Consider the following 17,229-nt stretch of genomic DNA (forward strand, 5'->3'; position numbering starts at 1 on the left):
CTCAGCTTACTGCAACCTCTGCTTCCCAGGCTCAAGTGATCCTCCCACCTCAGCCTCCCAAGTAGCTGGGAGTACAGGTATGCACCACCATGCCTGTTAATTTTTTGGTATTTTTTGTAGAGACAGAGTTTTGCCATATTTCCCAGGCTTGTCTTGAACTCCTGGGCTCAAGTCATCACGCCTGCTCACAGGTGTGAGCCACTGCACCGACCCATGGTTATAGTTTTGAAATTCCACAGACATCTGAAAAGTCAGTAGATACTATCTAATCCATCTTCTCAGTGGTAAGTACGGGGTGCACACACTTTTAAGCTCCTGTTATATATAGTCCAGGTGTGTGATCTAATGAGGCATTTTTTACATCACGTTAAGGAAACAAATATGCCTTATCTCAGAACCTTAGAACTGAACAGATCCTTCACTGTGTATTCCAGGCAGTCCCACACTGTAGCAAGGTTCATTCAACTACTAATTGATAGGTCTGATGGAGAAGAAACTGTCTTAGTAAGCTGAAAACAAGAAATGTTTCCTTCCTTTTTAGACTACTAATTTGAAATCTTTTAGGTTTAAAAGCCAAAGTTGAAGTTATCAAATGTGCCCTGAAAATATGTACATCTATCATGTATCAAAAAACAAACCAAACAAAAAAAACTAGGCCAGGCGTGGTTGCTTAAGCCTGTAATTCTTAATTCTAGCACTTTGGGAGGCTGAGGTGGGAGAATCGCTTGAGCCCAGGAGTTTGAGACCAGCCTGGCCAACATGGCAAAACCTTTTCTCTACAAAAAATATAAAAATATTAGCCAGGCGTGGTGGTGCATGCCTGTAGTCCCAGCTACTCAGGAGGCGGAGGTAGGAGGATCACATGAGCCCAGGCGATCGAGGCTTCAGTGAGCTGTGATCACACCACTGCAGTCCAGTCTGGGTGACAGGGCGAGACCCCACCTCAAAACAAAACAAAATAAAACAAAACAGAAAAACTAAAAAAAAAAAAAAACCCAACTGGACTAGGCAGGGCACAGTGGCTCACACCTATAATCCCAAGTACTTTGGGAGGCCGAGGCAGGTGGATGGCTTGGGCCCAGGAGTTCAAGACAGGTGTGAGCAACATGGCAAAATCCTGTCTCTACAAAAAACACAAAAAAGTAGCTGGGTATTGTCCTAGCTACCCAGAAGACTGAGGCAGGAGGATCACCTGAGCCTGGGAGGTCAAGGCTGCAGTGAGCTGTGATCGCACCAGTGCGTGTCAGCCTGGGTGACAGGTGAGACCCTGTCTCAAACGAAAACCAAAAAGTTGGACTTTAAAAAGTGTCAAAGTTGTGCCGGGCGCGGTGGCTCAAGCCTGTAATCCCAGCACTTTGGGAGGCCGAGACGGGCGGATCATGAGGTCAGGAGATCGAGACCATCCTGGCTAACACGGTGAAACCCCGTCTCTACTAAAAAAATACAAAAAACTAGCCGGGCGAGGTGGTGGGCGCCTGTAGTCCCAGCTACTCGGGAGGCTGAGGCAGAAGAATGGCGTGAACCCGGGAGGCGGAGCTTGCAGTGAGCTGAGATCCGGCCACTGCACTCCAGCCTGGGCGACAGAGCGAGACTCCGTCTCAAAAAAAAAAAAAAAAAAAAGTGTCAAAGTTGGGTCAAAAGACTGTAGGGATGGCCTAATTCCTATACGCCTGGTTACTACTACAGGAAAAAAAAAAATCCCTCAGCATAACTAAGAAAAACAGATCCACTTTGATACAATGGTGAACGATATTGCCCAGTAATAAATGACATTTTTTGAGTGCCTAGTATGTACTAGCTGCTGGTATATTACTAATTCATGAGGAAATGATGGATTAATGAAGCACTGTAAACATGTCAGAAATAGAATGGACATTCATCTCAGAAACAGAAACATAAGGCCCAGCCCACCAGGAAGGTCTTCAACGACCACCCTGTTGTGGGCACACAGGGGACTGGGTGGACTGTGCACACAAAGCTAGCCAGCAACCACAAAGATGATACGACTACATTTCCATTCAATTATGCCAAACATTAGGAAGAGGCTATGCCAATAGTTTTCTACCTGCACAGCTGGATGGCCAGGAGATGATCCAACTACTTTTTCCTGCTGTGGTTGTGCGGTTCCTAAGGACGCAGATATAACTTTGCTTCCAGAATCCTGCCCTATTAGAATTAATACATAAGACAGTGTTCAAAAGAAATAGTAAATTGGGTCCATCATATAACCCTAGAGCCCAAGGGGTACAGACTGTTGAGCATTCTGCAACAGGTTTCTTTATCATGGCTGCTTGCTGTGAAGAAGGAGGGCAGGGTAGTGCATTTACTTACAAGCTCTAAAGGAAGAGGTTATTAAAGCCTATTTAAGTAATAAATAAGTAAAGAGTAATAAATAGAAGCTCTAAATGCTATAGTTTCAAATTAGTTATAGTCTGAAACACAGGCCTCAAGCCAGTATCTGTCAGCACTACAGAATCCCAAAATACAATTTAAGGAAAGGGAGGCCCAAAGAGCCAATGAGGCAATTGACTGGGAATATTCAAGCTTTTTCTCTTTCTTGCCTTTTTTTTTTTTTTTTAAAGTACTAATCGGATGTTCAAAGTCTTAGAACTGCAGATGTTCAAAACCTTAAGAAAACAGAAGACACAGTCCATAATATTTTCAGTCTGGGTGGAGAATTCCAAACATGTATATAGAGAGCAACATGGGGATAATTACAAAGTCACAAGTACTATAAAAATACCTTTTTTTTTTTTTTTTGAGACAAGATCTCGTTCTGTCGCCCAGGCTGGAGTGCAGTGGCATGATCACAGCTCACTGCAGCCTCGACCTCCCAGGCTCAGATGATCCTCCTGCCTCAGCCTCCTGGGTAGCTAGGACAATGCCCAGCTAGTAGAGATGGGGTTTCACCATGTTGGCCAGGCTGGTCTTGAATTCCTGACCTCATGATCTGCCTGCCTCGGCCTCCCAAAGTGCTGGGATTACGGGTGTGAGCCACTGTGCCTGGCCTGAATTCATTATTTCTAAGAAGCATTTTTTTTTTCTCCACATAATTTAATGTGTCATAATTTAGAGATAAGTGCTTTTTTTTTCTTTTTGGTAGTATGAAAAATGACAGTACATCTTACCATTGATGCTATCTTAGTGGGGTTTTTTTTTTTTTTTTGAGACGGAGTCTGGCTCTGTTGCCCAGGCTGGAGTGCAGTGGTGCGATCTCGGCTCACTGCAAGCTCCACCTACCGGGTTCACGCCATTCTCCTGCCTCAGCCTTCTGAGTAGCTGGGACTACAGGCGCCTGCCACCACGCCCGGCTAATTTTGTTTTGTATTTTTTAGTAGAGACAGGGTTTCACTGTGTTAGCCAGGATGGCCTCGATCTCCTGACCTCGTGATCCACCCGCCTCGGCCTCCCAAAGTGCTGGGATTACAGGCGTGAGCCACTGCGCCCGGCGGATTTTTTTTTTTTTTTTTTTTGAGATGGAGTTTCGCTCTGTCACCCAGGCTGGAGTGCAGTGGTGCGATCTTGGCTCACTGTAAGCTCTGCCTCCTGGGTTCAAGCGATTCTCCTGCCTCAGCCTCCTGAGTAGCTGGGATTACGGGTGGGTGCCACCATGCCTGGCTAAATTTTGTGTTTTTAGTAGAGATGGGGTTTCACCATGTTGGTCAGGCTGGTCTTGAACTCCTGATCTCAGGTGATCCACTCTCCTCGGCCTCCCAAAGTGCTGGGATTACAGGCATGAGACATGGTGCTTGGCCTGATGCTATCTTAGAGTTGATGCAACACAGTATATTATTTGGGCAGAAAGGATACAGAAAGAAAGGAATAATCAGAGTGGAGGCGAGATTAAGCCAGAAAGCTTTCATGCAGAATGAAGGAGAAGAGTGAGAAGAGCATCCGTGGGTGTTGGGAGGACGGACAAACTGAGGAAGCTCCTGACCTGGCAGTGCGGTGCTCAAGAGCCCAGGGATCTGTGCTTGCCTCAGGCCGTCTGTGGTCTTGGGAGCAGAAATGGGGGAAGTCTGATTCAGACATTTTTTCTGAGCCTGTGAAACATGACCAAGATGAAAACATTAATTTCATTTCTAAAGCTTTAACAGATTATTTTAAATATCAACCAAGCCTCTTCATGCCTCCCTGGTACTTTCAGGTTAGATCATAAACAAAACAAAAATTTAAAAATTGTATTTTCTTATCCCATCAGGGGAATTGCAAAGTACGTCCTTTAACAATCTGCAGGCACACTGAATTTTCCTGATGCCATTCAGTAGGGATGCTGACTTGACACCAGGTTATTTTCTTGCTTCCGGGACTGCTGTGTTTGTGGTGCTCAGACAAAAAGGCTGCAGCTGGGAATTTCTACCCCTGGTAATCTTTTTTTTTTTTTTTTTTTTGAGACGGAGTCTTTGCTCTGTCGCCCAGGCTGGAGTGCAGTGGCGCCAACTCGGCTCACTACAAGCTCCGCCTCCTGGGTTTACGCCATTCTCCTGCCTCAGCCTCCCAAGTAGCTGGGACTACAGGCGCCTGCCACCTCGCCTGGCTGGTTTTTTGTACTTTTAGTAGAGACGGGGTTTCACCGTGTCAGCCAGGATGGTCTCGATCTCCTGACCTTGTGATCCGCCCGTCTCGGCCTCCCAAAGTGCTGGGATTACAGGCGTGAGCCACTGCGCCCGGCCTACCCCCGGTAATCTTATATCCCGCCTGCTAGGATTATGATCCTGACTATCAGCTCCTATGTGGGATCTGCACAGACTCCAAGCACCTGGTCAGGGACCAAGGGCCAACCCCCAATTTTTTGTCACCACTCATTGTTTTGCTGTGTAGATGATGTAAAGTACATTTCCTCACTACCATCTGGTATGTCTCTAGTTTGTGTTGTGTCAACATTAGGTAGGATGCAACTGAGAAATGAAAATCAATTTAATATTAGCCTGAGCAAAATATAATTAGAAAAATTAATCCAATGTTTAAATTGTTGTGTGCTTCTTTTCTATAAATCGGGAAGATGAAATGGATAATGTTTAAGAATTAAGTTCCTTTTAGCTCTTAAAAAAGAAAAACTATTATGTTATCTCTATAACATATTGTTTTTTTTTTTTTTTTTGCCATAGGGTCTCACCATGTTACCAAGGCTGGTCTCAAACTCCTGGGCTCAAGTGATCATTCCACCCAAACCTCCCAAGTAGCTGGGATTGTAGGCATGCACCACCGTGCCCAGCCTCTATAATACATTTTAAGTAGAAAGATAAAGGGCTTTTATTTGTTTATTTATTTTGAGATGGAGTCTCACTCTGTCACCCAGGCTGGAGTGCAGTGGCATGATCTCGACTCACTGCAACCTCCGTCTCCTAGGTTCAAGCGATTCTCCTGCCTCAGCCTCCTGAGTAGCTGGGATTACAGGTGCGTGCCACCATGTCTGGCTAATTTTTCTAATTTTAGTAGAGATGGAGTTTCACCATAGTGGCTAGGCTGGTCTCCTGACCTCAAGTGATCCGTTCACCCTGGCTTCCCAAAGTGCTGGGATTATAGGTGTGAGCCACCACGCCCAGCCAATAAAGGGCTTTTAAATTACCCTCATTTTTTTTTTTTTTTCTTTTTAAGAGGGAATCTTATTCTGTCGCCAGGCTGTAGTGCAGTGGTGCGATCTCGGCTCACTGCAACCTCCGCCTCCCGAGTTCAAGTGATTCTCCCGCCTCAGCCTCCTGAGTAGTGCGCCACCACACCTGGCTATTTTTTGTATTTTTAGTAGTAGTTTTAGAAACGGGGTTTAGTAGTATTTTTAGAAATGGGGTTTCACCATGTTGGTCAGGATGGTCTCGAACTCCTGACCTTGTTATCCGCCTGCCTCAGCCTCCCAAAGTGCTGGGATTACAGACATGAGCCACCATACCCTGCCTACCTTCAGTTTTTAATCCTCTGTGCCATTACTACTTCAAAGTGCAGTAACTTTTCAGAGTTTTTTTTCTTCAGTTTTCTTTTTTTTTTTTTTGAGATGGAGTCTCGCTCTGTTGCCCAGGCTGGAGTGCAGTGGCCGGATCTCTGCTCACTGCAAGCTCCGCCTCCCGGGTTTACGCCATTCTCCTGCCTCAGCCTCCCGAGTAGCTGGGACTACAGGTGCCCGCCACCTCGCCTGGCTAGTTTTTTGTATTTTTTTAGTAGAGACAGGGTTTCACCGTGTTAGCCAGGATGGTCTCGATCTCCTGACCTCGTGATCCGCCCATCTCGGCCTCCCAAAGTGCTGGGATTACAGGCTTGAGCCACTGTGCCTGGCTTTTTTAAAAATTATTTTTATTTTTTAAAAGATGGAGTCTTGCTCTGTTACCCAGGCTAGACTGCAGTGGCGCAATCTCGGCTCACTGCAACCTCCACTACCCAGGTTCCAGTGATTCTCCTGCCTCAGTCTCCCGGGTGGCTGGGATTACAGGCGCCCACCACACCCGGCTAATTTTTGTACTTTTAGTAGAGACGGGGTTTCACTGTGTTGGCCAAGCTGGTCTCCAAGTCCTGACCTGAGGTGATCTGCCCACCTCAGTCTCCCAAAGTGTTGGGATTACAGGCGTGAGCCACTGCACCTGCCCTCTTCAGTTTTATATTATTTATACTATCAGTGGATTTAGAGTTTAGTCTAACCATCTGCACAGTCACAGACTTAACCATCACAGACTTAACTATGACCTTGGCCTTAGCAAAATGTTCCCACCAACCATTCACATGTAAGTGCTCACACAGACCTTGGCAATGCCTGACCAATTGACAAATTAAGCTTATTTATTTATTTATTTATTTATTGAGACAGGGTCTCACTCTGTGCCACCTAGGCTGGAGTGCACTGGTGCGATCTTGGCTCACTGCAACCTCTGCCTCCCAGGTTCAAGCGATTCTCTTGCTTCAGCCTCCCGAATAGCTGGGACTACAGGTCTGACCATGCCTGGCTAATTTTTGTATTTTTTGGTAGAGACAAGACTTAACCATGTTGCCCAGGCTGGTCCTGAACTCCTGACCTCAAGTGATCCACCTGCCTTGGCCTCCCAAAGTGCTGGGAATATAGGCGTGAGCCACTGCATCCAGCCCAACAAACTAATGTTAACATTTCTGTTCTAGGCCAGGCACAGTGGCTCACGCCTGTAATCCCAGCACTTTGGTAGGCTGAGGTGGGTGGATCACAAGGTCAGGAGATCGAGACCATCCTGGCTCACATGGTGAAACCCCGTCTCTACTAAAAATACAAAAAATTAGCCGGGCGCAGTCGCGGGTGCCTGTAGTCCCAGCTACTTGGGAGGCTGAGGCAGGAGAATGGCGTGAACCCAGGAGGCAGAGCTTGCAGTGAGCCGAGATGGTGCCACTGCACTCCAGCCTGGGCAACAGAGCAAGATTCTGTCTCAAAAAAAAAAAAAAAAAGATTCTGTTCTAAACAATTAATTATTTGTTTCTCTTTTGTAATATAAAAATGAAAAGGAGGCCAGATGTGGTGACTCATGCCTGTAATCCTGACACTTTAGGAGGCTGAGGTGGGAGGATCACTTGAGCCCAGGAAATTGAGATCAGTCTGGGCAACATAGGGAGACCTCATCTCTACAAAATTAGAAACTTAGCTGGACGTGGTGGCACATGCCTGTGGTCTCAGCTACTTGCGGGGGCTGATGTGGGACGACGGCTTGAGCCCAGGAGGTTGAGGCTGAAGTGCAGTGATGAAGCCACTGTACTCCAGCCCAGGTGACAGAAGGTTATTAAAGAGGTGGACATGGTCACCTTTTTCATTCTTCCACTAGCAGGGAAGGGCGAACCTAAACTATTCCAGGTAGACAGGCAATGAATTATTTGGAAGAAACCCACGAGGGGAAGGGTCAATGTGAAAATCTTCCAGTTTTACAGCATGTCCCCTACAAGGTGACCTCATGATGTCCTACTGTAGTATGGGAAGTCCCCCATATGGTGGGGAACTTCCCATACTACAGTAGGCTTGAGCCACGAAGCCCAGCTGTGAGTACCAGCTTTATAATTAATTGTTTTGTCATTGTTGTTTGTTTTGAGACAGGGTCTCACTCTATGGCAATCCCGGGTCACTGCAACCTCTGCATCCTGGGCTCAAGGGATCCTCCCACCTCAGTCCGAGTAGCTGGGACTACAGGTGCATGACACCAAGCCTGGCTAGTTTTTGTGTTTTTTTAGAGATGGGGTTTTACCATGTTGCCCAGGCTGATCTCAAACTCCTGAGCTCAAGCGATCCACCTGCCTCGGCCTCCTAAAGTGCTGGGGTTATAGGCGTGAGCCACTGCCCGGCTAAGGTTCAAGCAATTTTCTGCTTCAGCCTCCCAAGTAGCTGGGATTACAGGTGCCCGCCACCACACCTGGCTAATTTTTGTATTTTTAGTAGAGACAGGGTTTCACCATGTTGGTCAGGATGGTCTCGAACTCCTGACCTTGTGATCCACCTGCATCGGCCTCCCAGAGTGCTGGGATTACAGGTGTGAGTCACCACGCCTGGCCAATGCCTGGCTAATTTTTAAATTTTTTGTAGAGACGAGGTCTTCCTATGTTGCCCAGGCTGGTCTCGAACTCCTGGGCTCAAGAGATCCTACTACCTCGGCCTCCCAAAGTGCTGGGATTACAGGCGTGAGCCACCATGTGTGGCCAAAAATCAATTATTTTAATGTATCACATCAATAAGCTAAAGAAGAAAAATCCCATGATAATATCAACAGATGCAGAAAAAGTATTTGACAAAAAGCAACACCCAGGCCGGGAAGCCTGTAATCCCAGCACTTTGGGAGGCCGAGACGGGCGGATCACGAGGTCAGAAGATCGAGACCATCCTGGTTAACACGGTGAAACCTCGTCTCTACTAAAAAAAATACAAAAAACTAGCCGGGCGAGGTGGCGGGCGCCTGTAGTCCCAGCTACTCGGGAGGCTGAGGCAGGAGAACGGCGTAAACCCGGGAGGCGGAGCTTGCAGTGAGCTGAGATCCGGCCACTGCACTCCAGCCTGGGCGACAGAGCGAGACTCCGTCTCAAAAAAAAAAAAAAAAAAAAGCAACACCCATTCATGAAAAAAACTCTCAGCAAACTAGGAGGGGAACTTTCTCAATTTGATAAACATCTACAAAGAACCTACAGCGAATTCATGCTTTTTAAAAAGGTTTTGAGAGGTTTATTCATTGTTTTTTCTTTTCCCTGAGACAGGGTATCTGTTGCCATGGCTGCAGTGTAGTGATGCAATCTTAGCTCACTGCAACCTCTGCCTCCCAGGCTCAAGTGATTCTCCCACCTCAGCCTTCTGAGTAGCTGGGACTATAGGTATGTGCCACTGTAGCTGGCTAATTTTTCTATTTTCAGTAGGGATGGATTTTCACCACGTTGGCCAGTCTGGTCTGAAGTGATCCGCCCACCTCAGCCGCTCTAAGTGCTGAGATTAAATGCATAAGCCACCAAGTGTAATTCATATTTAATGGCAAAAAACTTAAAGCTTTACTGCTAAGATCAATAATAAGGCAAGGATGACCCTCTTTTCACAGGTTTTCAACATGTTATTGAAAAATGTAGCTAATGCAATAAGATAGAAAAGACAATATACAACATGGTGTTACTTCCCAGAGGGCAGATAAGAGCTAAAGTCCAGGGAAGAAGCACCCGCTACACACCCTCTAAAAGTGCCAAGCCTAACAGTAAAGCAGGTTGTCTACTTAGAGGGGTGCGTTTTTATACTTTGGCCCTGAGGGGCACTTTTTCCTAATTTGTACAAAGGCTCCAGATTGAGCAGCAGAGGCCCTGGAAGACTACTTCCTTGTGCCGCCCAGAAGACTACCCCTCCAGTCATGGTTTACTCAACCACAAGTGGCCTAATCAGACTCTCTGGAGAATCTGGAATGGGGGTAAGGGATGGATATCAAGAGGTAGCGGTTCTAAATTCAGGTTGTGTCAAGATCACCTGGAGAATTTCTTGGTTCCATCCACAAAGATCAATTCAGAAATCTAATGTGGGGCTTAGGAATCTATAACTTTTTATTTTATTTATTTATTCATTTTTTATTTTAGATTTTTGAGCTGGAGTCTTGCTCTGTCGCCAAGGCTGGAGTGCAATGGCGCAATCTAGGCTCACTGCTAACCTCCGCCTCCCGGGTTCAAGTGATTCTCCTGCCTCAGCCTCCTGAGTAGCTGGGATTACAGCCACCACGTCCGGCTAATTTTTGTATTTTTAGTAGAGACGGGGTTTCACCATGTTGGTCAGGCTGGTCTCGACCTTCTGACCTCGTGATCTGCCTGCCTTGGCCTCTGAAAGTGCTGGGATTACAAGTGTGAACCACGACGCCTGGCTAGGAATCTATAACCTTTTTTTCTGAGGCAGAGTCTCACTCTGTTGCCCAGGCTGGAGTGCAGTGACACAATCTTGGCTCACTTGTGCAAGCTCCGCCTCCCGGGTTCACGCCATTATCCTGCCTCAGCCTTCCAAGTAGCTGGGACTACAGGTGCCTGCCACCACGCCTGGCTAATTTTTTTTTTTTTTGTATTTTTAGTAGAGGCAGGGTTTCACCGTGTTAGCCAGGATGGTCTCCATCTCCTGACCTCGTGATCCGCCCACCTTGGCCTCCCAAAGTGCTGGGATTACAGGCGTGAGCCACCGCGCCCGGCCAGGAATCTATAACTTTTTAAAGCTTTCCATTTGATTCTGATGTATTAAGTACTGGAAACCAGTGCACTTGCCAGTGGCTGTTAAATGCTTGGTTTGGAATAATGTAAAGATAGCCTGGGGCAATCATTTTAGTCCAGGAGAACAAAGAGAAAGAACAATGAAGTAGAGATAAGAGGCCATGCTGTTGGGCCAGCACCATGGTTCACCCCAGTAATCCCAACACTTTGGGAAGCCGAAGCTGGTGGATCACAAGGTCAGGAGTTCAAGCAGCCTGACCAACATGGTGAAATCCCGTCTCTACTAAAAATACAAAAAAATTAGCCAGGCGTGGTGGTGTGCACCTGTAATCCCAGCTACTCAGGAGGCTGTGCAGGAGAATCGCTTGAATCTGGGAGTTGGAGGTTGCAGTGAGCCGAGATTGCACCATTGCACTCCAGCCTGGGTGACGACTGAAACTCCATTTCAAAACAAAAACAAAAAAAAACACCCAAAAAACAAAAAACAGAGAAGACAGCCGAAGGATACCAAACAGTCTTTATCCTCAAGTTTACCATCCAAGAAACACACAGGCTCACAGAAACATGATAGATCAGTGTGTTATAATTGTGGTGCCCAGACTCAACTGGAATCCAACCCCACACCTGTCCGGTAATCCTTTTTTCCCCTTAGTCAGCTCTTTTGAATGCTATTTCATTATAAGCAAACCTATACGCTAGATGAGAACTTTCTGCCGCGAAAGCTACAGTCTTACCCTTTCCCACCTTCTCTTGTTACAATAGAAGAGGTGTCCCTCTTCTGTCTACAAAGAATCCTAGCAGTGCTCTAGAATGAATGTCTTTCTCTTATCAGCTGTGAAAAAAGCTCATCTTTCACTACAAAAATAATTCCCTTAATCCCACACATCCTCATAGCTATTGCTCTTCAGTTATCTTCATTTATCTGACAGCTGTCTATGCTCATGAGCACACCTCCGGCTCTCTCCTCAGTCTGTTGCAATCTGGCTTCTGCACCTACCGTTCCACAGAAACAAGTCATACCAACCAGCAGCCTCCCAGTTGTTAAATCTATCAGAACGCCCACTCCTTCCCTTCCTTCTCAGTGTGCATCACTCTGTGGATCTTCTTTCCTGCCTGCAACATCCTCTTTTCTTAGCTTAAATGTTGAGGTGCTGTGGGGTTCTCTTCTGGCTATTTTCTTCTCTATTTATATGCTCTCCTTGGTCTATTTCCTCCACTCCCATTGCTTCAGTTGAAATTTATATGCTGGCCGGGTGCGGTTGCTCACGCCTGTAATCCCAGCACTTTGGGAGGCTGAGGCGGGTGGATCACAAGGTCAGGAGTTCGAGACCAGTGTGACCAACATGATGAAACCCCGTCTGTACTAAAAATACAAAAAAAAAAAAAAAAATTAGCCGGGTGTGGTGACGCGTGCCTGTAATCCCAGCTACTCAGGAGGCTGAGGCAGGAGAATCGCTTGAACCAGGCAGGAGGAGGTTGCAGTGAGCCGAGATCGTGCTACTGCACTCCAGCCTGGGCGACAGGCTGAGACTCAGTCTCTTTTTTTTTTTTTTTGAGACGGAGTCTCGCTCTGTCGCCCAGGCTGGAGTGCAGTGGCCGGATCTCAGCTCACTGCAAGCTCCGCCTCTGGGGTTCACGCCATTCTCCTGCCTCAGCCTCCCGCGTAGCTGGGACTACAGGCGCCCGCCACATCGCCCGGCTAGTTTTTTGTATTTTTTTTTAGTAGAGAGGGGGTTTCACCGTGTTAGCCAGGATGGTCTCGATCTCCTGACCTCGTGATCCGCCCGTCTCGGCCTCCCAAAGTGCTGGGATTACAGGCTTGAGCCACCGCGCCCGGCCTGAGACTCAGTCTCAAAAAAAAAAAAAGAAAAAGAAAAAGAAAAAGAAATTTATATGCTGATCAATCCCAATCCCATTTCAGCTCATATTTCAGTGTTAAGCTTCAGTATATACAGCCGTGTATCATATAATTTAGTTGTCCTACAGGTACCTCACACTAGACAAACATACCCTAAACTAAACTCAGTAACTTCCCTTCAAATCCAAATCTCTCCCCATTTCTCCAACTCAGTGAACCTGTGTGTCATTGTCAGAAATCTGTAAGTCATCCTTATTCTTCCACTCTGCCCAACCAATCACAAGTTCTATCAAACCTAGTTGTCTCAGATCCATTCATGTCTCGCCATCTTTCCTACACTGCTAGTGTAGGTCTACTTCATGCTTAGATCACAACACTGGCTCTTAACATGGCATCCAAGACCTGCATGCTTTGTGCTCACCTTTCCTACCAAACACCTTAGTTGCCTCACCTGAACGTGTTTTCCTTTCCCCACAGCACCATGGTCTCTTTTCTCTCTAGGCTCTGAACTTGCTGTTTCTATTTCACGGACCATTCTTCACCCAGATCCTCTCTGCCTGGGTAACTCTCAGAGAACACCACCTCAAGGAAACCTTCCCTGACCACCCCAACTGGGTTAGAGGCTCCTTTTCGGAGTCCACACTCTGGACTACTCCTAGCAGCACACTTAAAATACTGTGTTGCACGTCTGTAATCCCAGCACTTCGGGAGGCCGAGGCGGGCAGATCACAAGGTGAGGAATTCAAGACCAGCCTGGCTCACACGGTGAAACCCCATCTCTACTAAAAATACAAAAAATTAGCCGGTCGTGGTGGCGGGCGCCTGTAGTCCCAGCTATTCCGGAGGCTGAGGCAGGAGAATGGCGTGAACCTGGGAGGCGGAGCTTGCAGTGAGCCAAGATTGCGCCACTGCACTCCAGCCTGGGTGACAGAGTGAGACTCCACTAAAAAAAACAAAACCAAAACCAAAAACGTAACTGTGTTGTGACTGTTGGCCTAACTATCTGTCTGGGATACACTGTTATATATCTGGGGCTGGCATGTGGTAGGTACTCAAATACTGTTGGGTGAATGAATCAATGAAGAAAACATTTAACAAAGTGGTTATGTACCTAGTGGGGTGTACAAATAAAAAGTATAATAGGCAGGAAGAGATCAGTGAAGGGACTGAAAAACCTTCATTTTTTCTAGGGGCTTTGGGTGGGGCCCTGAAGGAGGGGAAGAATTTAAACAGGGAAGGAAAGGACATTCAATGTATACCCATCAATAAAGGCCTGAACACACAATGAGTCTGGCCTATTCATGGGAAAAACAGGGACCAGCCTGGTGGAAGTTGAGGGTTTCTAACTAGAGAACCTTGACTGCCAGGTCGGAGATTTGTGCTTTCTCCAGTGGGAATGAGAAGCTCCCTGATGATTTGGTTCAAATATTTCAGGAGAATTAATGCGGAAATCTGCCTTCTTTTTTTTTTTTTGAGACAGAGTCTCGCTCTGTCACCCAGGCTGGAGTGCGGTGGCCGGATCTCTGCTCACTGCAAGCTCCGCCTCCCGGGTTTACGCCATTCTCCTGGCTCAGCCTCCCGAGTAGCTGGGACTACAGGCGCTCGCCACCTCGCCCGGCTAGTTTTTTGTACTTTTTAGTAGAGACGGGACGGGGTTTTACCGTGTCAGCCAGGATGGTCTCGATCTCCTGACCTCGTGATCCGCCCGTCTCGGCCTCCCAAAGTGCTGGGATTACAGGCTTGAGCCACCGCGCCCGGCCGCAAATCTGCCTTCTTTAGGAAGAGGACGAAGGCAGATTGATCACCTAGACAATTGTTGCAGCTGTCTAATTAGGAGACGTTAGGGTTGCAATGGGCTTTGGAAATCAGGTAGCATAATGCTTCTCTATCCTGGCTGCACTTTAAAATCACCTGGGGAGCTTTTGAAAAATGCTGATGCCTAAAGCCCTTTCTCCAGACTATTTAAGTCAGAATTTATGTGGGTGAGGCTCAGGCATCCATAGTTTTAAAAAGCTCCCCAGGTAATTCTATTGCACAGCTAGAGTTCCTCATTTTAGAAAAGACAAAACTAGGGCTCAGATAGTTTAAGATACAAGCTTAGCTCAGAAACCACTTGCTGGCAGGGTGGGACCTATGACTGAGCTGGGACTGCTGATTCACCTCCTGTTTTTCTGTCATATTCTAGTCTCTCTTAAAGTCTACCTTCAGGTATGGATGTAGAAAAGGAGAAAAATGGGAAGCAGTGTGGTATAGATAACTAACAGGTAAAGTTCGCCTTTATGAGCAATTTGTCCAAGGTCTGAACCCCCATCTTCTCTGCTGTAACGTGGGAACAATAATGCTACATGTAGCTCCAACATAATTAGAAATAGTGTGTGGAGCCCCAGCACTGTCCTTGTTGTTGTTAATAATATGATTAGTATTTTCATTGTTATTAGAGAGAATGGATAGGACACATTTTCAAATAATTTATTGGATTTGGTAATTCATTAAAGGAAGAAGAAAACAAGAACATCTAGTTTTAAGTCCAGATGTCTGAAAATACAATGGTTCCACATAAGGTAGGCAGGCTGAGCTACAGGGGGGATAGGGAAGTAGGGAGGGGCAGAGTGGGACTAGAAACTTCAGTAAAAATTCAGAGTGATTGGCAGGGCGGCGTGGCTCACGCCTGTAATCCCAGCATTTTGGGAGGGTGAGATGGGAGGATCACAAGGTCAGGAGTTCAAGACCAGCCTGGCCAATATGGTGAAACCCCGTCGCTACTAAAAAATACAAAAATTAGCCTGTGGTCCCAGCTACTCAGGAGGCTGAGGCAGGAGAATTGCTTGAACCCAGGAGGCAGAGGTTGCAGTGAGCCAAGATAGTGCCACTACACTCCAGCCTGGCGACAAAGTGAGACTCCGTCTCAAAAAAAAAAAAAAAAAAAAAAATCAGAATGATCATTCAGGCACTCTCACATCCAAAGCATGGTAGCTACTATAGGTGATAAGGGCTCAGCTGCTCTCAATTTTTTTTTTTTTTTTTTAAAAGATGGAGTCTTGCTCTTTCCCCTAGGCTGGAGTGCAGTGGTGCAATCTCGGCCCACTGCAACTCCTGCCTCCTGGGTTCAAGCTATCTTGTGCCTCAGCCTCCCGAGTAGCTGGTATTATACAGGCATGCCCCACCATACCTGGCTAATTTTTGTATTTTTAGTAGAGATGAGGTTTCACCATGCTAGCCAGGCTGGTCTTGAACTCCTGACCTCAAGTGATCCGCCTGCCTCGGCCTCCCAAAGTGCTGGGATTACAGGTATGAGCCACTGTGCCCTGCCTGCTCTTAATAAATTTTGAACCTACGAAATCCTTTAGTGATCCAAAGAGATTTGGGGCTAGGTGCGGTCTCTACTAAAAATACAAAAATTAGCCAGACACGGTGGTGGGTGCCTGAAATCCCAGCTACTAGGGGGTGCTGAGGCAGGAGAATCACTTGAACTGGGAGGTGGAGGTTGAACTGAGATTGCACCACTGCATGCCAGCCTGGGCGCCAAAGCAAGACTCCATCTCAAAAAACAAAAACAAAACAAAAATAAAGAGATTTGTCTGACTGTTGTGGCTCGTGCCTGTAATCCCACCTATTTGGAAGGCTGAGGTGGAAGGATCACTTGAGCCCAGGAGTTCATATTGGACAACAAAGCAAGACCCCATCTCTAATAAATAAATGATGGAGAGATTTGGACCTATACTAATTTGTTTACTTTTGTTTGATAGATTATTTTAAATTGTATCCTTAGTAACTGACTTTTGAATTTTAATCCATTTACAAGAAAGTGTAAATCCTGTAAATTACTCTCTGCACAAAGAGACTTAGTTCACAGGCTCCTTCGAGAATGGCGGATTCCAGGTTTGAGGCAAGGTAATCTAAGGCAGTACTACAGTGTCTTGTGACACAAAGCAAGGAAGTGTTCAGAGGAGGTGAAAACATGTCAAAAGTATAGGAGCCAGCTCAAACAGGCTTCTGTTGATCAAATTTGGGATAATTAAAGCATCAAAAAGAATGAGGAATGCAATAAATTACAATATATTAAATACAGAAAGAATACACTAAATACAGAAAGAATACATGATCTCTTAGAGATAAGTGCTAAAATATGACAGATGAACTGATATGATGGGTGAGCTTCAAAATCATACCAGGCAGGCGCAAAGGCAGTGGGGGTGTGGATGAAACAAGAGCAGCCATGAGTGGTAAATACTCAAGCTGAGGGAGCATGGGGGCTTGTGACAGTGCTTTGTCTACTTTGTGTTTAAAATTCCTCATAATAAAAAGTTCTAAAAAACAAACATAAAAAATCCTGGGCCAGGCCTGGTAGGTCACATCTATAATCCCAGCACTTTAGGAGGCTGAGGTGGGAAGATCGCTTGACCCCAGGAGTTAGAGCCAGCCTGGGTAACATAGCAAGACCCTGACTCTATTTTTTAAAATAATAATAATAATTTAAAAAATTCTAACAACAACGGTAATGATCCCTATGAGTTCACAGTGCTACTCAAAAAAAATGGGAAGGAGAGGAAGAAAAAGCTCTTTTTTTTTTGAGACAGGGTCTTACTCTGTTGCCCAGGCTGGAGTGCTGGAGTGTAGTGGCACGATCTCGGCTCACTGTAACCTCCGCCTCCTAAGTTCAAGTGATTCTCCTGCCTCAGCCTCCCGAGCAGCTGGGACTACAGGCACATACCACCACATCTGGCTAATTT

At 46.3% G+C, this 17,229-nt stretch overlaps 1 protein-coding gene across 4 annotated transcripts in view; it reads right to left on the reverse strand.

Annotated features, from left to right (window-relative positions):
- The window catches only part of BICRAL (BICRA like chromatin remodeling complex associated protein), a 123,464-nt gene that overhangs the window by 10,308 nt on the left and 95,927 nt on the right, over positions 1-17,229 (reverse strand). For all 4 annotated transcript variants that reach the window (XM_071097034.1, XM_071097032.1, XM_071097036.1 and 1 more), the window contains 2 exons: positions 3,938-4,043; positions 2,066-2,166 (listed from right to left, as the gene is read on the reverse strand). In XM_071097034.1, coding sequence (XP_070953135.1) covers positions 2,066-2,166; positions 3,938-4,043 — 207 coding nt within the window. The remainder of the gene's footprint in view (positions 1-2,065; positions 2,167-3,937; positions 4,044-17,229) is intronic.

This window comes from Macaca nemestrina, chromosome 5 (genome assembly GCF_043159975.1).
Source record: "Macaca nemestrina isolate mMacNem1 chromosome 5, mMacNem.hap1, whole genome shotgun sequence".
Lineage (NCBI taxonomy): Eukaryota > Metazoa > Chordata > Mammalia > Primates > Cercopithecidae > Macaca > Macaca nemestrina.